General features: G+C 56.7%; 1 protein-coding gene across 2 annotated transcripts in view; it reads left to right on the top strand.

Annotated features, from left to right (window-relative positions):
* The window catches only part of SH2B3 (SH2B adaptor protein 3), a 37,234-nt gene that overhangs the window by 6,592 nt on the left and 7,739 nt on the right, over positions 1 to 22,903 (top strand). For both annotated transcript variants that reach the window (XM_023647150.2, XM_023647151.2), the window contains exon 2: positions 3,008 to 3,748. In XM_023647150.2, coding sequence (XP_023502918.2) covers positions 3,035 to 3,748 — 714 coding nt within the window. In that variant the 5' untranslated portion in view covers positions 3,008 to 3,034. The remainder of the gene's footprint in view (positions 1 to 3,007; positions 3,749 to 22,903) is intronic.

Below are 22,903 nucleotides of genomic sequence, written 5' to 3'. Positions count from 1 at the left end.
GGTGCCTCCTGACTCCAGCAGGAGCGGACTGAGACCTTTATATCCCCTCGTCTGGATCCCACTCATTCATTCAACAAACAGTCACTGAGAAGTGAATCCTCCTTGTAGGCTGCATTTGGGCACTGATCAGGCACTTCGGGGGTGCCTTCTGTGTGGGGCTTCCTTAACCACTAGCTGTGGGAGCTCTCCGGGCTCCCGTTGCTCCATCTGTAAAGTGGGAGCAGTCATCGGCCCCGCCCACTGGGGCTGCTGTGAAGCGTGGGAGCGCTGGCGTTCCGCAGAAGCAGTTAGAGAAGCGTGTGCTGTGGAGCAGGCGCTCTTCTCCCGGGAGCTGGCGTGGCCCTGGGGGGAGGGCGCCCTGCATCACCCGGGCTGTGAGGCAGCGTGCTGTGGGCAGCTGTTCGAACGAGGCTCCTGCCAGGGGTTGGCCCTGCAGTTAGACTTGGGGACTCTGCCATGTGCAGTGGACAGGGACAGGTCTTCCAGGCAAAGGGACAGACAGGGACAGAGGGAGGCCCAGGGTGCCCACGAGGTAGGTTGGCCCAGCAAGAGGTGGCTGTTGCTGGCTACTGGCTGCCACGCATCTGCCAGAGGAGCCAGAGGTTGCAAATCCAACTGACCTCTTGCATTCATACATTCATTCATTCAGCAGGCATTTATTGAGCTCTTGCTGCATACTGGGAACTGGATGGGGCAGGGAGCGGCTCCTGGCTCATGGAGCTCACAGTCTGGTAGAGAGAGAGTCGCTAATTAAATAGTCACAGCTATTGAATGATGGCACGTGACCAGCATGCTGAAGGACCAGTTCAGGACTCGGCTCAGCGTGTGAGCTCAGAGAGGGCTCCTCCTGTGTGAGACTGTAAGCCGCTGAGAGCAGGCAGGGCAGAGGGGACTCCCAGTGCAGTCTCCCAGGGGCAGCCGGCACAAGTGGGCACAGATCACATGGGGTCTCATAGGGTGGCAGGAGCTTGGGTCTGAGATCTGAGAGCCCTCTGGTCCCCCAACCTAGAGGACAGTGCCTGCCTCACTCGTGTCAAGGTGTGGGTGTGGTGGCCCATGTGTGCAGGTAAAGCCCTCTCTTTTTAGCTGCAGGGGTGTTTTCTTGGCAGAGTGTGGGGTCAGGGGCACCCGTGGTCCCTCTCCCTTCCCTTCTGCCTGGCACCTTTTATTGGCTACCTACTGTGTGCAAAGTGCCCGCTGTGTGCAGGTGCCAAGGACCAATGGTGTGCAAAAACGTCAGCTGTGTGCGGCGCGCCCTCCCAGCTGGAGCAGCAGCGCCTCCTCGGCGCTGTCTGGGGCGTTCTGCTGCAGTCAGCTCCAGGGTCTCCACCGTGGCCTGGAGATGGCAGGGGCAGCCCTCATGTCCCACAGCTGCCTGCAGGTCTGCCCAGCGTGACAAGGTCGCACAGAGAGAAGGAGCCTGTGGAGTCAGATGTGGCTGAGGGAACCTCAGTCTCCAGGTTCAGCTCTCCACCTTCAGTGCCCTCTCAAGGACTCCTTACAGCCATCCTAGGAGAGGGAGACCATGCTGTCCCCGTTTGACAGATGAGGAAACTGGGCTCAGAGAGGTCCAGCCAGGTGTGAGGCCACACAGCAAGTGTGTGTGTAATGTGTGTGTGTGTGTGTGTGAGCCCCAGGAGAGCAGGATTTCTGTCTCTCTGGTTCACTACTGCATCCCCAGGGCCTCGCACAGTGGCTGGAGCACAGGAATGTCCTAGTGATGGGGGATGAATCAGCAGTCACGATTCTGTGGTCCTCAGCAGGGGCCCAGGCCCAGCCAGGCTTCCCTGGGAGGAAAGACAGTCCTGATGGTACCTAGCGGCCCGGGATTCAGCACCGTGGACAGCAGAGGTGGGGGGCTTCTGGCCTCTTCATCGTGTGGTGCCTGGAGAAGGGTCCTGTGTCCTGCGTCCCCCCACCACCCCTGGCGAAGGGATGGGCAGGCAAGGCACTGTCAGTCCTGACATTCCTCTGTCAGAGCAGGAAGCTCCTGTGCACCCCTTGTGAGTCTTGTTAATTTTTCCTTTTTATTCGTTGTTTTACATTTATTTTTATTGACACCAATAATACTCTCTCATTGTAGCATTTCAATAACAGGACAGCAGCTAGCCCATGTTAGGCTTCTCCTAGGTTCTGAGGCCTTTGCATTTATTCACTCAGTTAATCCTCATGACACTCCCATGAGACAGGTACAGCCATGGGCCCCATTTACAGAGAGGGAAATGAAGGCAGAGAAACCGAGTGACTCGCCCACGGTCACACAGCTGGCAGGTGGTGGTGCTGGGATCTGGGCCAGGCTCCAGGCTCTGTTCTGAACCGTGTTTTCTAGGGACAAGTAGTAACAGTCTGGCTTGGTTACTTTTGCCCGCAGCACCCAATTCTGGTTCCTCCCCACAGGTCACCCCTGTTTCTGGAGGGGTCTGCCCCAGCACGGCCCTCCTGCCCGCCACTGTAATACACTTCTGCATACCAACATGCGGGAGTTGGGTTTCTGTGTTGGTGTAAATGGGATCGCAGTGTGTGTTGTTCCACGCTGTGCCTTTCCCTTGGTGGGATCCTTGGGTATCTCCCCGAGGTGGTGGCAGACGTCTTCCTCATCCTTTCCCACCGTGGCAGAATGCTCCAGCCTGCGCCACAGTTTCTCCCATCAACCTCAGTCTGATGGGTTGAGGTCGCTGGAGCGGGAAATGTCTGGTCAGGGATTGTCCCGCGCATCACTCTCTGCACGTGTGAGCAGGGATTTCTCCAGAGTCCTTAAAAGTGGAATTACCGGGTCTGAAACTGATCCTGCCGAATTGCCCTCCCAAAAGGCTGTGGCCCTTAACCGTAGGGCGAGCCTGCAGGGCTCACCGCCCATGGCCCCGCGTCCACCAGCGCTGGGTTTGCTGAGAGATTTCCGATTTTTGACGTTGTGTCTGGTGAACGACGCGTCCCGGAGGGGGTCTGGAGTCATCATCTGCTCACCTGCCTGCTCCCTCCCTGTCGCCCACCCCACCGTGTCTTTCAGCCTGGCCGCGCCACCTCGCTCTCCGCCATGAACGGGCCCACCCTGCAGCCCTCCTCGGCCTCGTCCGCGTCCTCCGCCTCGTCGCCCGCGGCGTCCCCGCGGGGCTGGAGCGAGTTTTGCGAGCTGCACGCGGTGGCCGCGGCCCGGGAGCTGGCCCGCCAGTACTGGCTGTTCGCCCGCGAGCACCCGCAGCACGCGCCGCTGCGCGCCGAGCTCGTGTCGCTGCAGTTCACCGACCTCTTCCAGCGCTACTTCTGCCGCGAGGTGCGCGAGGGCCGCGCGCCCGGGCCGCCGGGGCGCGACTACCGGGAGACGGGCCGCGGGCCCCCCGCCAAGGCCGACGCGCCCCGCGCAGAACCGGGCCCGGGCCCCGGCGCACCCAGCCTGCCCAAGGCCCGCAGCTCGGAGGAGCTGGCCCCGCCGCGGCCGCCCGCGCCCTGCGCCCTCCAGCACCTGCGCCACAGCCTGCGCCACTTCTTCCGCCGCCGCTCGGCCGGGGAGCTGCCCGCCGCGGGCGAGGCGGGCGAGGCCCCCGCCAGGCCCGGCCTGGCCAGGAAGCTCCTGCCCTGGAGCCTGGCTCGGGAGCCGCCGCCCGAGGCCCTCAAGGAGGCGGCGCTGCGCTACAGCCTGGCCGACGAGGCCTCCATGGACAGCGGGGCGCGCTGGCAGCGTGGGCGGCTGACCCTGCGGCGCGCCCCCGACGGCGCGGACCGCGTGCTGGAGCTCTTCGACCCGCCCAAGGTAAGCACGGCCGCGCAGGCTGCGCACTGCGTGAGCAGTACCCAGAGCGCGCACATGGGCAGGACGGTGACAGGTTTCCAGCAGGTGCCCGCAAAGCGCCCAGAGGAAATCACGCCTTGTGAAAAGTGAACTTTTTCTTTTAGAATAATTTTGGGTTACAGAAAAGTTGCAAAGATAGTGGAGTTCCCTTATATACCGCACCCAGCTTTGCCTAGTGTAACCTGTTCCCTTACTGCCTACACGTCTTCACTAAGGAACCGACCGTGGTGCATTGCTAGTAACTAGACAGTTTTTTTGGATTCTGCTAGTTTTTTCCTCATGTCCCTTTTCTGTTCCAGGGCACCATATTAGATTTAGTTGTCAGGCCTCCTGAGGCGCCTCTTGGCTGTGACAGTTTCTCAGATTTTCCTCATTTTTGATGACCTTGACAGTTTTGAGGAGTGGGGTCAGGATGTTGTAAAATGTCCAGGGACACCATACATGGGTGTCACGTAGGCTGGTGGCAGGTTGGTCCAGGGTCCTTGAAAACCTTGACCCAGACCGATCATGACAAATAGGAGGTTTTCTCTAGGGGTTTCAAAACCATCATGGAGTTTCTTTGCGCCTCCCGAGCTTTGTGGATGTCTTATTTTCTTTCAAGTTTAAAAAATGTTGTCTTTTTCATTTGCAACCAACTGAATTCCAGCTGTGCAGTTAAGGCCGAAGGGTCCCTGGGTTTCACACACCTGACGAACTCCATCTTTGATGGGTGCATCAGGTTGGTGGAACCATGTGTCTATCATATAATTCCTTTCTCTTTGTGGTCCTACTATGTGCTAGGTAGAGAGTGAGCAAAGCAGACGTGATCCCAGCCCTGGGGGCTCATAGTCTGGGTGGAGGAGACCAACAGTTACTCATTCATTCAACAGGTGTTTATTGAGCACCTACTACATACAGATGCAGGCTAGGTGCTGGGGGAACTGGCATCTCTGTGGGGGCTAGAGAAAGGATAAACCTACCAACAAACGTGGAATTGCCAATGGCATTTTGTGTTCTGAAGGAAAGCAGGGGGCCTCTGGGCGGATAACCGAGGGGCCCTAATTTGGTGGTGGATGGGGTGTTGTCAGAGCATCCTCTCGTGTGAAGTGACCGTCTCTGTCAACTTCATCGGGAGTCACATGCACACGCTGCAGTGTGTGAAGGCATCTGAAGCTCCGTGAGTGCTCCCGTGTTTGTGGACACCCAGCTGACCCGGCACCCCGGGACCCCCTCACGCCTCTCCACAGCAGCACCCCCCATACCAACTCCCACCCCCACAGGTTAAGTTTCTCTGTCCTTGAACTTCACATAAATCGGAGCACACGGTGTGTGGCCTCTTCTGTCTGGCTCCTTTCAGCCAGTGTAATGTCTCAGAGATGCATCCACGCTCTCCTGTGCATCAGCAGTTTCTTTGTATCACTGAATTGTAGTCCCCTGTATGGATGTACCACAGTTAGTTTATCCATTCCCCTGTTGATGGCTATTTGGGTTGTTTCCACTTTGGGACTTTTATGAATAATGCTGTTATGAAATCTGCATATAGGTCTTTGCAGAGACAGATGCTTCCGAGGTTGATTCCTAGAAGTGGGCTTCCTAGGTCAAACAGTAAGCGTGTCTAATTTTATAAGAAACTTCTAAACTTTGCCCAAAGTGGCTGCGTGATTCTGTATCCCTGCCAGCAGGGAGAGTCTTCACGACAGCCCTGCTAGTGGGTGTGCGCTGGTGTCTCAGTGCGGCTGTAATTTGTATTCTCTGATGACTCACAGGGTTAAGCATCTGTTCATCTATTTATCGGTCATTGGAATTGACTTTTTTTGGGGGGGGGGGCACTGAGGAAGACTGGCCCTGAGCCAACATCCATGCCTGTCTTCCTCTACTTTATATGTGGGATGCCTGCCACAGCATGGCTTGCCAAGAGGTGCCATGTCTGAACTCAGGATCTGAACTGGCAAACCCTGGGCCACCGAAGCAGAACGTATGAACTTAACTGCTGCGCCACCGGGCCGGCCCCTGGAATTGACTCTTGTGAAGCACTTGTCACTTCTATCGAGCTGTCTGTCCTTTTCTTACTGATTTGTGTTTATATTTACTGGACACACACTCTTTGTAAAGGAAATGTCATCTCTTGATCTGTGGCTTGTTCTTTTACTCCTTTAATGGAATATTTTTAGGAACAGAAGTGTTTAATTTTACTGAAGTCCAGTTTATCAGTTGCTTTCCTTTATGGCTAGTGCTTTTTGTGTCCTGTTTAAGAAATCTTTGGGGCCAGCCCTGTGGCTGAGTGGTTAAGTTTGCGCGCTTCACTTTGGCAGCCCAGGGTTTTGCCAGTTTGGATCCTGGGCGTGGACATGGCACCACTTGTCAGGCCACGCTAAGGCAGCATCGCACGTGCCACAACTAGAAGGACCCACAACTGAAATATATACAGCTATGTACTAGGGGGCTTTGCAGAGAAGAAGCAGAAAGAAAAAAAAAAAAGACATCTTTGCCTACCTGGATCATGAAGGTCCTTCCTTCTGTCTTCTGGCAGCTGTATTGTTTGGGCCTTCACATTTTGGACCAAGATCCGTCCCCAGTTAGTTCTTGTGTATGGTGTGAGGTCGGGGGTGGCGTGGGGTCCGGGGTGGCATGGGGTTGGGGTCGTGATTCTCCCGGTGGTTCCAGCACTGTCTGCTCGTGTGGCTCTCCTTTCCTAGGGTCGCAGTGCTGCTTTCGTCCTCAGTCCAGCGTCCCTCTGCGTGCTTCTGGACTCTCTCCTGTTCCACTGGCCTATGTGTCTGTCTTTACGCTGACACCTCACTCTCTCAATCGCCAAGTTTCACAGTGAGTCTTGAGGAGGTGACTTTTGAACTGAGATCTTAATCCTGAGTCAAGACTCTGGGCGTTCCAGGCAGAGGGAACAGCAGGGGCAAAGGCCCTGGGATGGGCGGCTGCTTCACATGTTTTGAAGAAAGAATAACAGAAGAGGCCAGTGTGGTGGGAGCACAGGGGAGATGGGGAACAGGGGAGTGTGGCGGGCAGAGGGTCCTTGAGGAGCCAGCATTTTATTGTGAACACCACGTGAAGCTGTCGGAAAAACACCGTGTTCTCATCATTTAAAACAAGTCTCGAGGGTCTGACAGCACAGAAGGCAGAGAGTGCCCCAGCACATGGTCTCATCTGGGGAGGGTGCGGGTCCCTGTCAAACTCACTTTACAAAACAACTTAGCTGCTTAAAATAAACCATCTTGGGAAACCTGGTGTCAGGAGTCAGATGGGCCCAAATTTGAACAGTGAATTCGCCTCTTTCCCAGCTCTGGGGCCTTGGGCAAGTGGCGTCACCTCTCTGAGCCTCAGTTTCCTCTTCTGTGCAATGGGGCTATGCATGGGTCTCGCCCCGTGGGGCTGCGGTGTTTGCTGGGGGAGCACATCGGCTGAGTGCCTGGCACAGGGACGTGGCCAGCCCTCCTTGTTCTTGTCGTGGTTGTTCTGGGAATGACCTGGGTGGAGAACACAGATGCACTTCCAGGCCTGGCTGGGAAGCACATCGAGGCCCCTGTTCTTCTCGGGCCCGGACTGGGGGCCCCAGGCAGAGGCCTCAGGGCTCAGAGTGGTGTTCACTAGTCCAGGCTGCCTGGGGCTCTGCCGTTGGTTTGGGGTGGCTGTGTGACCCCAGGTGTCGCCCACAACCTGAGCAGCCCTGGTGAGGCCTGTCCCAGCCCCTCCACAACGTGTCTCGCCTGACAGGTTCCCGTGGGTTCAGAACCATCCAGGGCCGTTCCTGGATGTTTCCGGGAATGTTTGCCACTGTCCAGTCTCGGGGCCGAGGACACTCAGACTGTAAGCCTCACGCGCCTGCCAGGTGGGCACCCCCGGCCTCTGACCTGAGTTGTCTAGGGGATGCTCACTTTGGGATGGCTCCCGTGACTCCCCCGCTTCAACCAGAAGGACAGGACGGTCTGACGGCCGGTGGGTGGCGAGGGGCTTGAGCTCTGGATTTGCACCTGAGCTGTCACCTGAAGGGTCCGCAGCGCTGGCCCGAGAGTCCCTTGCTGCCCAGAGTGGGAGGAGTCTTGGAAGACAAGAACTGAGACAGGGTAGCTGCCCAGGGACATCACCCAGGCCTCCGCCAGGCAAATGCCATCCAGAATCTGTGGCCAGGGGCCGGGGGCTTGTGGCTCAGCCTCGCCTGGAGCAGGCTTCCAGCTCAGCCTCTGACCTGCAGTGTGGGCCTGAGCTGGTCACTTCCCCACTTGGAACCTCAGCCTACTCATCTGTGAAGTAGGGGCGATGGCAGCAGCCACTCAAGGGACCTTGTGAGGGCTGTGTGGGAGGGAGCTCCTTGTTACCGGGGGTATCCAAGCGGAGGCCACAGCCAGGCTGCTGCGGGGGGGCTGGAAGGCAGCTGCCGGAGACATCTGTGGCTATTTCCCAAGGTCCGACGCTGGGTAGAGAAGTCGTGGTTTTCTCTGGTTTCAGTGGCATCCCTGTAGGTGGGCAGGAGGTGAGGCGACCCTCCCTTCCGCCGTGCACTGGCCCTCAGGGAGGCTGGGCATTGCCACCAAAGGCCCTGTGGCAGGAGGTGACGTCTGAGATGAGAGAAGGTGCTGAAAGATCTGGGTGAAGGAATCCTTGGCTGAGGAAATGACACGCGCGAAGGCCCTGGGGTGGGTGCGAGCCAGGAGACTTTGAGGCACGAGCAGGTGGCCTGGGCCTGGAGTGGAGGGAGCAAGGAGGGTGAGCTTGGGAAGGTGGTGGGGCTGGGTTCGGTGATGCCTGGGGTCCACGGTGAGGACTTCAGGTTCCACACTGAAAGCAGTGGGAGCACTGGGAGGATTTAGGCCCAGACAGGCTGAGGTGCTTGCCAACACCACCCACAGTGAGAGCCTCTGGAGGAAGCCTCTGGGGCTGCCTGTGGTCTGGCGTCAGGCTGGCAGTGCAGAATGGGGCATGATTCTTCCCCTGGAAGACCCTCTATCACCACATCCACTGGTCCTGTGGCACCTCCCCCCTCAGGCATCTCTGAGCCTGGGGCTGGGCTCGGAGTGGGGAGCACTATGTCCACCACCTTGAATGGGCACCTACTGTGGCCAGGCACTGCTCTAGACGCTGGACGAGTCCTTCCCATGAAGTTGAGTTCACTGGCCCATCTGACAGATGAGGAAACCGAGGCTGGCAGAAGCAGAGGGACTCCCTCAGGGTCACACAGCGAGGGAAATCTGAACCCCTGAGCCCATGGGGCCGCTACTGCCCAGCCGCAGCCACACTGTCCAACCAGCTCCCTCCAGCCGGGCCAGGCCCGACACGTGCCATCCCACTCAGCAGTTAAAAGAAAAACAAGAAAGTCGATTGGTTGCCAATATTTAAAAACATAAAATGGAGAGACTTCACAAAAGAATCCAGATTTCTGTTTCTCTTAGAAAATCAGTGGGTCTGGCAGTGCTGGGCAGCATTCCTGGGAGTGGCGCCTGGCTGGGCCCTGCCGGAGCTCTGCAGCAGGGGCCTGCCCTGGGGTGGTGGGGGTCCCGGTGGGGGAGAGATTGCAGAAGCGGCTGCCGGGCCAGGGGTGGCTGGTCGGGGCAAGGCCTTCCTGGGAGCTGGGACTCCATTTTCAAATGGAGCATAAACAGGCTGGCCAAGGCCCTGGGCCAGCCCTTTGCTCTTTTTGGCCTCAGTTTCCCCATATGTCCAGGCCTGGGTTAGCTGGAATGTTCTCAGAGCCCTGCCAGCCCTGCGGGGTCTGGGGGCTGAGCTTCAGTTCCTCTCATCTGTACAGAGAGGGAGATAACGGAGTTCTAGCTACTGTTGAAAAATAACTCTTGAGCCAACATTTATTTGGCACTTGTTGTATGCCAGACACTTGGCTGGCCTGGCTGCATTTAATCCTCCAGCAGCCCTCTGATGGAGCTGCTGTGTTACTGCTATTTCACAGATGGGGAAACTGAGGCCAAAGAGAGGGTAGGCGACTTGCCCAGGGTTGCACAGCTCTTGAGTGGCCAAGATGGGACTGGAACCTGTGCCAAAGTCTGCAGGAGGACTTGCTGTCACCCTTGGTGGGGTGGGGGTTAACCGGCAGCTGTCTGGGCGGAAGCATCTGTCTGGGGCACCAGGAAAGGCTCCCTGTGGCCATCTTGTCCAGTGCAACCATTTCACAGATGGGGACACCGGGGCCTGAGCGCCTACCTCAGCCAGTGTGCCCTGCCCTTGGCCTCTGCTGCCCAGCCTGGAGAAGAGCAAGGGGAGGGGTGGGAAGATACCTCAGGGGACAGCATACAGCCCTGAGCCCCCTACCTGTACCACAGTCCTCCGATATCCCCAGGAGGAAGGGCCTGCTTGGGACTGGCTGGGCCTGCTGGTCCTAGGAGTGGCTGTGGGCTGGGCCTGCGGGGCAATGTGGTTCAGAGCCTTCCTACTCGGTTCCTTCTGAGCTGGGTGTCCTTGGGCAAGTGACTTGGCCTTGCTGGGCCTCAGTTCCCTCATCTGGAAAATGGGGATGGTCCCCAGCCTGCCTGTGGGGCAGTGGCCATGCTGGGGAGGCACAGATCTGGGGGGTGCCGACTGGGTGGGTGGGGGCAGCCCGGCCGTGCATCCAGCAGCTGACACTCTGGGGTGCCTGGAGCGAGCCCCGGCCGCCTTCAGGGCAGAGCCTGAGGACCGTGGGTGCAGCGGCCTGGGCAGGTGGCCTGGTGGGCGGGAGTCCATGGCTGGAAAGCCTGGGGCCCGGTGGGCTCCTCTCCAGGGCCCGGGTGGTACTGTCATGGTGCCGGCTTCACAGCTGAGGAAACTGAGGCCTGGGGTTGGGGCTGCATGGAGTGTGGGAAGGAGGAAGCCGACAGAGGCCGGCGGTCTCCTCCCCTCCCGGAGGCAGGAGCGGGCACCGGGGCTGGGCAGGAAGCGGTGGGTGGCGCAGCCCTCTGGCCTGTGGACCGGCTGGAGCCCTGCCTCTGCCGCTGCGCCGTGCCCTCGGGGCCTCGCTTCCTCGGAGGAGCAGCTGGGTGATGCCCCTTCCCGGGTGCCCAGAGCTGGCCCAGCATGCCGGGCCCCCACGAAGCTTAGCTGCTGCAGTCATTGTTATTTTCATAGTTGTTTTCAACGTGACAGGCACCGCATTTGACACATCTTAAGGAGTCACCACAAACCCTGGTAGTGGGGACAGTGATGAAGCCATCTCACCGATGAGGAAACCGAGGCACAGAGACGTAGAGAGACTTACCCAAGGCTACACAGCTGGGAGGTGGAACAGCCAGGGCCAGGAGTTTGTGTTAAGGCCCCAAGACAGGTGGGGAAACCACCCACCTCCACCTGCAGCCCAGTGGATCTTTGAGGGCCACACAGAGCCCCGACGTCCCAGTGGGGAGATAGACAGGATCGTTCAGGCTGGTGGCTCCCAAGTCCCACCCTCTCCGGAAGGAGCACAGGGTTCTGCCCTGGGCTGCTCTGTGACCCAGGTGGGCCCCGGCCCCTCTCTGAGCTATGAAATGGGCAACAAGCAGCTTGAAGGGGCCTTCCAGGACTGGTGGGGGAAGGCAGGGGGGTGGGCAGGACTCCCGTGGGCCCCCGACCGCATGCAGCGCCCCGCGTGCCCCTTCCTGGGGTTCCGTGTAAGATCACTTTTGAAAAGTGCTCTGCCGCTTAGGAGAAAGCCCCGACCGCGCTGGAACCGCGGGCAGATGCTATCGGCGCTTCCTCCAAGCTCCAGTTCTCTGAACCCACCACTAGAAGTGGCCCTGGATCCAGTGGCGGGAGGGCAGCACTCGGCACCCATGCACCAGCCCCTCCCGCGCCTCCAGCCCCCCGGGCCTGTTTGCTGTCGCTGGCCTCTTGGAAGCTGGTCTTCTATTTTTGCTTGTTTGGGGGACTAGTGAAGGGATAAGACCATCACTGTAGAGTCTGGCCTGTGAGCTTGGTGGTTGGTGGCTGGGGAGAAGGGCAGATGGAAAGGTTTGGGTTCAGATCTTGGCTCTCGTTGTCCTTGTTATGTGGCTTTGGGCCGAGAACTTGGCCTCTCTGAGCCTCAGTTTCCCATTCTGGAAAATGGACTGTCAGTACTCGCCTTGCTGGGTGACTGAGTCAAAAACAGGCTCAGGGAGGGCCTGGCCTGTGTCTCCACCTTGAGAGGTGAAGAAGGGGCTTCCTGCATAGGAAGTCACCAGATCCCAGAGGTGGGTCCCCAGACGCCCTCCCTGGGGTGGGCAGCAACCTAGCCGGCCCTCCCAGTCACTGACCTGGGCACCAGCTGACAGCCGGCAGGCTAGGCAAGCCGCTGCTGGAAATCCCCCACCCACTTCTTCGTGAATGGAAAAGGAAACCAAAATGCTCGTGCAGAGATCTCTGCCCTCTGAGCGGCTGGCCCTCACTGGTGGGGGAGCTTCCTCCCTCAAGGCAGGAGGGGCCACCTCAGCTTCCTCTTTGAGGCCCCACACCCCTTTTCCCTATCTCCCCTCTGGGCTGGGGAGGAGGCCACTGTTTTCTTCAGGCTGTGGACCCCACTGACTGCTCAGCCTCTGGCACCAGGGGTGACAGCATACATGGGGGGCGACTGCAGCCACCTGGCCTCTAGATCCCCCCCTACTTGCAGCTAATGCCTGGATCCTCCCATTATGGGCCTGACTTGAATCCCAACCGTGGTCGAGGTGGGGGTGTTTGAAGTCCCCAGTGGTGGCAGAGAGAGAAACTTCTCTCCAGGGAACCATCTGGAACGGGGGGGCCCTGCTTTGTCTCATCTCAAACCTTTGTGTAATCTAGGAAACCGTAACTTCCCGAGGGCCTCCACATTTGAGTTCCTAATAGTTTTGGTTTTGTTTTTTCAATTAATGAAGGTCATGGCAGGAATTACAGAACGGTAACTGAGAAAGCGCCCCCAGCCCATTACCCAGAGAGAAGCAGCTTTTCCAGTGGGCAGTGCCTGCGTGACCTTCTTTCTTGTATTTCTGGGTCTGACTCCCCTTCGGCTGGCCTCAGCCTCCCCGCAGCTGTCAGCTCCTGAGCCATCTGGGTGCCAGGCAGGCTGCAAGTACAGGTGGGAACTTTCGGACAAAACCCCAGCCCTGTGGGACTGACATTCGTCATACTGTTTTGTAACCTGCTTTTGTTCACTTAACGTGTCTTGAACATTTTTCTGTTTTCATAAATATTTTTCTAGAATGTTTTTGTTTAAAACTGGCTGCACAGTTTTCATGTGCACAGATAGGCCATCATATATTTGTCTATTATTATCTAAACCCCTATTTCATTTCTAACTTTCTTGCTTGAATAGATAACCTTATGACGAACATCTTGTACACATCTTGGTGCCCATCTCTGATGATTTCCTCAGCTGAATTCCTAGAAGGGGAAGTGCCGGGTCAAAGGCTGTATGAGTGCATCTAACACTTTCTCTCTCTCAAAGCTTGAGCGAGATATAATTTACATGTTGTAAAATCAACTTGTTTAAACTGTACAGTGGTTTTTAGTATATTTACAGAGTTGTACAACTATCATTGTGATCTAATTTTAGAACATTTTCATCAGCTTTGAGAGACCTTGTACCCAAAGCAGTCACGCCCACTCCTCCCCTCCTGGCCCCAGGCAGCCACTCATCTGCTTTCTCTCTCTATGGATTTGCCTATTCTCTTCTTTTCACATAAATGGAATAGACCATATGTGGTCTTTTGTGACTGTCTTCTTTCCCTTAGCATAATGTTTCCAAGGTTCATCCATGTTGTAGCATGTGCCAGTATTTTGTTCCCTTTTATTGCCAAATAATATTCCATTGTATGCCTACACCACATTTTGTCTGTCCGTTCATCAGTGGATGGGCATTAGGTGGTTTCCACTTTTTGGCTGTTATGAATAGTGCTGTGGTGAACACTCGTGTGTGGACAGATGTTTTCATTTTTCTTGTATCTAGGAGTGGAATTGCTGGGTCATGTGGTAACTTTAACATTTTGAGGAACCGCCAAACTGTATTTCAAAACGATTGCACCATCTTACATTCCCACTGGCAAGGTCTGAGGGGTCCAGTTTCTCCACCTCCTCAGCAATACTTGTTGTTATCTGTCTTTTTGATTGTAGCCATACTAGCAGGTGTGAAGGGATCGCACATGGTTTTGATCTGTATTTCCCTAACAGTAATGATGTTGAGCATCTTTACATGTGCTTACTAGCCATTTCTAAGGCCTCTGATATAGCCTTTTCAAATAGCCCTTCCAAAAAGCTTACTCCCACTTATCTTCTCATCACCAGTGGTGCCAGCTTGGATATTGTTTTAAAAACCTTTGCCAACTTCTAGGTGAAATGGTTACCTTGTCCTTTTTTTTTTTTTTTTTTTTTTAAGGATAAGCATCTAAGACTTTTCTTTTTTTTTAAGATTTTCTTTTTCCTGGGGCCGGCCCGGTGGCGCAGCGGTTAAGTTCGCAGGTTCCACTTCTTGACAGCCTGGGGTTCGCCGGTTCGGATCCTGGATGCGGACATGGCACCGCTTGGCAAAAGCCATGTTGTGGTAGGTGTCCCATGTATAAAGTAGAGGAAGATGGGCACAGATGTTAGCTCAGAGCCAGTCTTCCTCAGCGAAAAGAGGACGATTAGCAGTAGTTAGCTCAGGGCTAATCTTCCTCAAAAAAAAAAAAAAAAAGATTTTATTTTTCCTTTTTCTCCCAAAGGCCCCCGGTACATAGTTGTGTATTTTCAGTTGTGGTCGTTCTAGTTGTGGCATGTGGGACGCCGCCTCAGCATGGCTTGCTGAGCAGTGCCACGTCTGCGCCCAGGATTCGAGCTGGCGACACCCTGGGCTGCCGAAGTGGTGCGTGCGAACTTAACCACTCAGCCATGGGGCTGGCCCCAACCTTGTCCTTTCTGATTACAAGTGGAATTGACCATTTCTCTTTTTTTAAAACATTGAGATATGATTCATATAACATAAAATGCACCACGTTAAAGTGTAGTGGTTTTTAGCATATTCACTGTGTGTGCAACCATCAGCACTAATTCCAGAACATTTCCCTCACCCCAGAAAGAAACCCTGTACCTGTTAGTAGTCAGTCCCAATTCTCGTCCCCATTCCCCAGCCCCTGGCAACCTTTAGTCTACTTTCTGTCCCTGTGGACTGTGACTGTTCTCTCTCTTGTGTGTCTTGGTCATACAGATTTCTGTGACTTCCAGGCCATTTACTTGACATGCTCTCCTTTTTCTTATTGACTTGCAAGAGCTCTTTACATGGATATTAGCTCTCTGTCACGTGTTGCAAATGTTTCCTTTTGACTTTTCAATTTTGATCCTGAGTTTCCTGGCCTATGGAGGTTTTTAAATCTGCACAGTAAAATAGTGATCTTTTCCTTTGTGGTTTCATTCTTTGCTTTTTCTTCTTAGAAAGGCCTGGGATCAGATAATTACTTAGGTTATATTCCAGTTTTGTCTTTGTTTTATTTTTCACTTTTAATTATTCAGTCCAGCTGGCTTTTATTCTTTGTGGCTGGTGTGATTTCCTGTTGTTTTCTGATGTCAGTGAGAGGCTGTGTGTCAAGGCATATCGCATAGTAAGTTCTCACTAAACGTGGGCTAAAGATAATAATAGCAACGTGTCTTGGCTGTTTGGGCTCGGAAGGGCAGAGACCCCAGTGCAGTGGCTCCAGCTGTGGCCTGGCCAGCTTCTGGGGCTCCTGGCTCTCGTCCTCGCCTCCATCAGTCCAGCCCGAGGTTCTCTCTGCTCAGCTGCCTCGAGCCTTCCTGTGTCCCTGTGGCCCCTCGAGCCCCAGAGGCCCTCGCTGTGACCTCTTCTTCTGAATCATCATTCTTCGAAGGCAGGTGGTGGCCACCGTCAGGACCTGGGGATCTTGGTGGTGACGAGCCCCCCCTCCCCTCTGGCGTACTCCCCCACCAGAGGCTGGTGACAGAAGTTGTTATTTCTTAACCACAGCTTTTTCCACCCTGCCGGGCGGGGCAGATGTTAGGCCCAGGGGCTGCAGCTGAGGGCTGTGCTGCTGGGGTGAGGGGCTTCCCCCAGCCAGCCGGCTCTGCGGCGGGGCTGGGAGGTGGGCCTGCCATTCAAGCTCCTGGGAAGCTGGCCAGCTCTCGGACCCCTGGTCCTGTGACACCCACTGTGATCACCCACAGACTCCAGTGGGCCCATCTGCTTTCCTCAGGGCGGTTTGTCCAAGTCCGCAGAGCACACCATCCTCCCAGGGGGCAGTGCCAGGTTTGACACCAGGTGCACCCCCCTGCGTCCTCCCACTCAGGGGCCTGGACACGTGGCGTGGCCTTTTGGAGCCATGGATTCCCCTTCTGTCTGGAGGGGCTGACCACAGCCCAGCACTCGTGGCCTGCGTTGTCTCTGGGACTGAGGTGGCCGGGAGCAGCACTATGAGAGGAAGGCCTGGTCTGGGTAAAGGTGTGGCCAGGGACAGGGCACACTGGGCTTGGGGCTCTGCAGCCACATGGGGGTGGGGAGGACTCCTGGTGGGGATGCCAGGAGCAGGATGTGGGCGCTCACAGCATGGGCTGGTGGCAGCTGGCTGGCAGCGGGCGATGGGGTGGGGCTGGCTGGGCCCGACCGGGCTCTGGACCCTGAGCCGTCGCCGGCCTGTGGGGTGCCGGTGGAGCCTTCACAGTCAGAGCTGCCGCTTCTGTCCTCAGGCGCATTTCAGGCCAGCCGGGACATAGGGGATGACTGATAGAGGCTGGCTGCTGAGAACCCGGGCTGCCTGCTGACTCTTCTCAGGAGCTCGGCTCCAGGGTCCAGGCAGTGGTTTATCCTAATTTGCCACCCTGAGAGCCACAGGTTTGGGCCAGGAATGGTGCCCTGCGTGGAGGGCACGGTGCGAGTAAAGGTGTGGAAGGGAGAAAGCCTGGGGGAGGGGTCAGCACACAGCCCTGGCCAGTAAGGGTGGGGGCGCTGGCTCCCCCCAATTCCTGCTCCTGCGAGGCCCTGTCCCAGGCCATCCCCCCCAGGTGGGTCCAGGGGGTGGCCTGGACTTCTGTTACTGCAGGGGAGGTGAGACCACTGGTGAAGGTGCCAGTGGGTCCATTAGCTCCTTGGTTCTCTTGTTCATCCATGCCCACGAGGGGGTTTGGGGAGTGTGGGACTTCCTGGGTGTGGCCCCCCAGGGGCTAGCCTCAGGCGGAAGTGCATGCCTATCCTCACAGCTGGCTCATGCCCATTCGGCCAGTAAGTGTGAACAGGGCCCCCGCATCTCAGGAGGGGGCTCTCTCTATGGGGGTCTCTGTCTCTGTGGGGGAGGCGGCTCCAGCATGTGAGAGGAGCTTTGTGTCCCTGCTGCTGTGCTTGTGTGTGTGTGGTGGTCTCCGTCTCTCTGAGAGGGGGCTTTGTGTCTGTGTCACTGTGAGTCTGTCTTTCTGACATGTCGGGGGGACCCTTGTGGGCTTGAGGGGGAGCTCACTGCAGGTGGGGCTTTAGAGAAGCCCCCAGCCCCCGTTTGTCCCAGCATCTCTGGCTTTCTAACCCCCCAACAGGACCTCTTTGGGGCCTTGAAGGGCCCAACACTAGGGGAGGGAGGGCAGGCCCCCCAGTGGGTCTCCCGCCCACTCAGGGTGTGAACTGGGGGTGCCACCTGCTCAGGGAAGGGAGGTGAGGTGGTGGGGACTCTGTCTCTGAGAAGGGTTGATATATCTGGGGGTCTGGGTTTGCCTTTCTCTGGCTCTGGAGAGATCTCTGTTTCCGGCACTTGGGGGCTCTTGCTTGCCAGGAAAGGGGGGAGCTGACTTGATCCATGTGAGGCTTCTCCCGTTCCCTTCCTGCTCCCCTGTGGGGAGAGGGCCATGAGGCCCCAGGGGGCAGGCCAAGGGGAGAGCTGGTCCAGCGTGAACTGGGCGAGGCTGGGAGACTCCCATGTACTGGGGACGACAGGCAGGTTCGCTCACGGAAGCGCTGAGGGTTCCGCTGTCACCTCCATTTTACAGACGCAGAACCAAGCACAGAGAAGTGACGTGATTTGCTCATGGTCACCCAGAGAAAGGTGGCTGAAGCAGGATTTGAAGGTCCCGTGGGGGTTGGTGTGGGGGCCCTGGCTGTGGGTAGAGGAAGGAAGTGACCTGTTGGCCTGCAGTTCCAACATTTGTTCAGCCCCTGGCACTGGCTCCTCGCCTTCAGTTTGCCCCCAGAGGGGCTGGGGACAAGGCAGGTGAGGAACTCAGCACTCCTCCATATCTGCCTCGCTCCCCACACGGCTGCGGGCTGGGGCCCTAGGCACGCACCCAGCCACTCACCCGTCTGACAAACCCTCTCCAAGGACCGGACCCGGTGCTGGGCCCCAGCTGGGAACAGGGTCTGGTGCCCTGTCCCCACCCCGAGAGGAACTCCCAGTCAGATGGTGGGGGCGGCTGCATCATCAGGAAATTATGGCCGGGCCTGATAAGCCCCGCGCCGAGGGAGAGGCACATGAACCGCACTAACCACGACCTGGTGATCAGAGAGGGCTCCCTGGAGGAGGGGAGGTCTCCTCTGCCAAGCCCCGCACTTTGGGTCAGGCAGGGCATCGCACGTGCAGAGGCCTGGGGCGGGAAGAGCACGGCCTGCATGTGCTGTGGGCTCCGGGCTGGGCCCCAGCTTGACTTGGCCCCTCCTCCATGGCCGGGGACATGGATTCTGCCTCTCAGAGCCTCCATTTCTCCATGTGTAGCAGGAGGCTGACAACAGTGCTGTTGGGGGGTGTCCTCTGCCCTGGCCAGCTGGAGCCCTGGGACGCCCAGCCCACAGCCCCGACTGCGAGGCCTCCATCCTCGCCCTGATCACACTACCTGAAGTATCCCTGTCACTTCCCCACAGCCCTCACTGGGAAGGCGGGTCTGCAGGGGGCCACACCCTGTGCCCGCTGGTCTTCAGCACTCACGACACTTGGCAAACAAAAGGCCTGTGGGGGGGTATTTGTTGTTGGAATGAAACTGAGCACCCACAACCTGCCAGACACCACGCGGTGCTGAGAAGGCCATGTGAGAAGAGTGAGTCCTACAGAGCTCATTTCACAGGTTGATAAATGCAGTGAAGGAAGTAATGGGGGCTCTGTGATGGTAACTGTGTGTATGTGACACTGTGGTCAGGGAGGGCCTTCCTGAGGAGTGACACTTGAGCTGAGACCTAAATCTGAGAAAAGCCAGATTTGTGATGTGGGGGAATTGCCTTTCAGAGAGAACGGCAGGTGCAAAGGCCCTGAGGTAGGAGTGTGCTTGGTACATTTAAGGAACAGTGGAGGCCAGTGTGGCTGGTTCAGTTTGAGCAAAGGGACAGTTGATTAGGTTGAGGAGGTAACAAGGTCTAGACTGTGCAGGGTCTTGTGGGCCATGGTGAGGATCCAGGTTTCTATTCTCCATGAGATGGGGCCCACAGGAGCATTCTGAGCAGAAAAGGGCATGGGAAATGGCTGGATTCTGGACACGTCTGGGAGCAGCACTGATGGACTGACGGATGGCAGCTCAGTTTTGATGCTGCCCACTTCCCAGGGAGTTCGGGAAGTCCTCCTGTTCTGCCTGCTCCCCTACGGTAGGGTTTCCTGTGAACACCCCCTTCACCCAGCGGCTGCCGAGGCTGAGGCCACTGGCCGGAGCCCACGCTCCCAGCGTCGCTGTTCTGCCTCTGTGGGATGGACTGTGCCTTCTCTCCCCCAAGCCTCCTGTGGCTCCCTGGTGCCTGGAGGAGGAGGGGGAGACGGCCCTCAGATGCCAGTGCGTTTCCCATCCACCCGCGGGCCACGTTAAAAGGCAGGTCCCAGGCTCACTTCCAGAGGTTCCAGGCTAGCCAGCTGTAGTATTCTCTGGCTCGTGACCAATGCCCCCAGGAGGTTTTCTTGGCCTTAGCTCCTCATTTGTGAAGCAGGGATAAAACAGCAGCCTCGTGGGCTGTAGGGGTCATGGGACACTGTTCCTCAGGCAGACAGTGGTCCAGAGCAGGCTGTCATGGGTTTCTACCAGTGTTACCGTACCTGACTCTGGGACAGTGACCTTCCTACGTCCTTGGTCCTAGCACCTCCATTCCTTGATAGGATGCTCTTTCCTGTGAATTGGACAGTCCAGAAGCGCTGGTGGACAGCCACTGCCCAGGGCCTGGCACAGCAGGCGCTCACTGAAGGGTGGTGTGAGGGTCTGTCAGAACTGCCCCTGCTGTCCTGTGGATTCGTCTGTACTTGCTGGCCTCTGGGTGTTGGTTCTCGCTATCCCCTTGGCCTCCGATGCCTTTCCCTCCACCTTCTCCACTCCCTAGTGTTCAGCAAACATTTATAGCCACTTACTCTGCGCCCTGCTGAAGACTCAAAGATGGCATGGGGGCAGGGAGGCCTTAAGCTGGGGGTTGAGCAGCAGGGAGACGGCTGTGGAAGCTGCTGTGGCTACGCAGGGCGAGTGACAATGGAGGAAAGCTTCCTCAGGGAGGGGCTTTTTGCTCCTGAGCAGATCGGTCTTCCTAAGACTGGGTTCCTAAGGCGGAGTGCCCATTCCACCTCGTGCCATCCTCCCTGGACCTTTCCACGCCCACTGGGAGTGCCTCTGCAGACTGTGTCACCAAATTCTCCCAGGAGGGTAGTGGCATTGTTATCCCACCTTCTAAAAGCGGAGACTGAGGTTGGGAGAGGCGTCACTTGTCTGTGGAGGAGGAGGCAGAGTTGGGACTCAAGGCCAGAACGAATTCCCAAAACACAGGATGGGGAAGTTGCTGTGTGGTGGGTGTGTGGGCTCCAGAGAGGTTTCTGAGCAGGATACTGGGGGCCAAAGTCTGGGGAACACCTGGGTTCAACAGGTGTCTGCACCAGGACTGCTGCGCACATGAGTCTCCGTGCACGAGAGGCTGCCCTCTGTTGCACAATCTGTTTGCACTGGCTGCCAGGAAACTCAGAGATGAATTTGTGGCAAGTGAAACTTTGGTCCATGTTCTAGCAGTTGTCTCGCTCCTGCTCTGAGTACCCCTGTAACTCAACTGAAATCTTTTTTGGAACAAGATGGGGCATTTTCTTTTTCTTGTTCGTGTTTTAGGTTGTTGTTTTGATACCAGTCAGTAAGAGCTGATTAAGCATTTTCCATAATGATGTTCCATCTGTTTCTTCATTCATTCATCCAGGCAGCCTCCATTCTGGGCTCTAGGCTGGGATGGGGTGACTCAGCTATCCATTACTGGGATCTAGAATTTGCTCTGATCCTTTAAATTTTCAGGCCCTCATCCAAGACTACCTCCCATCCTACCCCTCCTCCTGGGAGGCCAGCAGGATCTGCTTACTGCCCCCAGGTTACCAAAGAGGAAACTGAGGCCGCAGTCAGCACCATGCCCAAGCTTCCCAAAGGCAGGAAGTGATGGAGCTAGGCTCATCCAACCACCTCCAGAGCCAGGCCCCAGGCCACTGAGATGCCGACTGGAGGGCACGGGGGCCTCGATGTGTGGCTGGGACCCAGACCTCTGGCCGTATACTATGTCCTACTTCCTGTCCCACTGCAGCTCTTTGCAGGAGGGAATGAGGCCACAAAGCTCAGGGAGGCAACTGCCAGAGGGCTGGTGGGGGAGTCTCGGGACTTCCACGCGAGGAGTAAAGGCCCCTCCAGTGGCTGGGCAGGGCACAACGGTTGGAACAAGGCCACTGTGAGGGCCCAGCCTGTCCATCCCATGGGGCCCTCCATGTCAGGCCCTCGGCCACCTAGGTGTGAATGAGATGTCTCCCCTCCAGCTTCCTATGAAAGAGGCAGGTCAGAGCTGGGTCTGGCCCAACCAGTAGGCCTGCTTCTAGGTATTTAACATGAGTTCCAGATCTGTACATCCATTCCCACACCTCCACCTTGGAATAAGCCCAGACTGACTCCCATAGCCTCAAGGCCCCCTGGGGACTCCTGCAGCCCACGAATCCAGTCAGCCTCCTTAAACGCCTGTGTAGTTCCCCACCTCAGGGCCTTTGCAAGGGCCCTCCTGGCACCTGGGAAGCTCAGCCCTGTTTCCTCTGTAACTGAGGTTGGCCCTTCACTGCCTCCCTACCACTCCAGCTCCCATCGGCTTCTCGCCCTTCAGGTCTCCTTCCTGTTGGGTATCTGTCTCAGAGCTTCCAGGAGTCAGGGACTGTGTGTGTTTTGTTCCTGCTGGGGCCATGGCACCTGGAGCTCAGTGCGAGCTTGACCAGTCCCTCTGCCGTGGTTGTGAGGGCCCCACTCAAGATGGTTCTGAGCACACGGCAGAGTAGAGTGCAGCCGAGTCCTTGGAACAGCCTGGAGGGGCCATGCCTGGCCCCAGCACATGCATGTGGCCCTGCCCCTTCACACACACGGAGCGGCAGCAGGGGTGGGACGGTTCCCAGGAGACGGCATAAAGGAGAGCAAGGCCGAGAGCGACAGGAAAGGCCTTGTTCCAGTCATCACTCTCATTCTCTCCAGGCAGACTCGAGGCCCCAAGCCCTGCAGGAGGGGGTGAGGGACCCTCGGTCCCTGGGAGTTGGGGAGGACTGGGTGAACGTGTGGGTTGAGGCACAGCTGTCCATACCCGGCTCCAAGAGATGACAGACCTGGAGCCAGCCTCCGCTGTCTTATGCAGAAGCCCATGGAACTTCCTGCCCAGTTTTACTGTCCACTGAACAGACTAACTGTCCTTTCAGGGCTCAGCCTGCCCTCTGGCTCCTTCATGTTCTTGACCTTTTCAAAACAGACTCAGAAGCATGCAAGTAGGTCATTGTGTTGTCTGCACGGTCACATTGGAAGTCCTTTTATTTTAATATAAATTACATTCCGCTGTCTTCCCTTTCTCTTAGGTATGTATGTAGGTAGGTTCTATTATGTGGAATTTCACTGCAGGGTATCACAAACAGGGTCTGTAAGGTTGAGAGAAAGCAGGTGTGCCCCGAGCTTCTGGGTCCTTCGGAGGGAAAGCTGTAGTATTTAACACTGTAGGACTGTAATACTGTCACACTGTAGCTTGGCTGGCCTCAGACCCCAGCCTGGAAATTTAACAGTTGTTTGTCAGTCAGGCATTTCTTTCACTTGCAGTAGCTCACCCAATCACCATACCAACCCTGTGGAAACAGACGGACTACTAAATACCTCCACCTTACAGATGACAAAACTAAGGCATGGAGGGCTGAGCCGCTTGTCCAGGGTTATACAAGCGGCAAGGTTGGAACTGAACCCTAAGGCCTAGAGGCATAAGAGAATTATACAGCTCTGATAAAGTCAGCTATAGAAATGTGAGGACAGTCAGAGCAGGTCTGCACC

This window comes from Equus caballus, chromosome 8 (genome assembly GCF_041296265.1).
Source record: "Equus caballus isolate H_3958 breed thoroughbred chromosome 8, TB-T2T, whole genome shotgun sequence".
NCBI lineage: Eukaryota > Metazoa > Chordata > Mammalia > Perissodactyla > Equidae > Equus > Equus caballus.
This window is presented reverse-complemented; position numbering and strand designations above follow the sequence as displayed.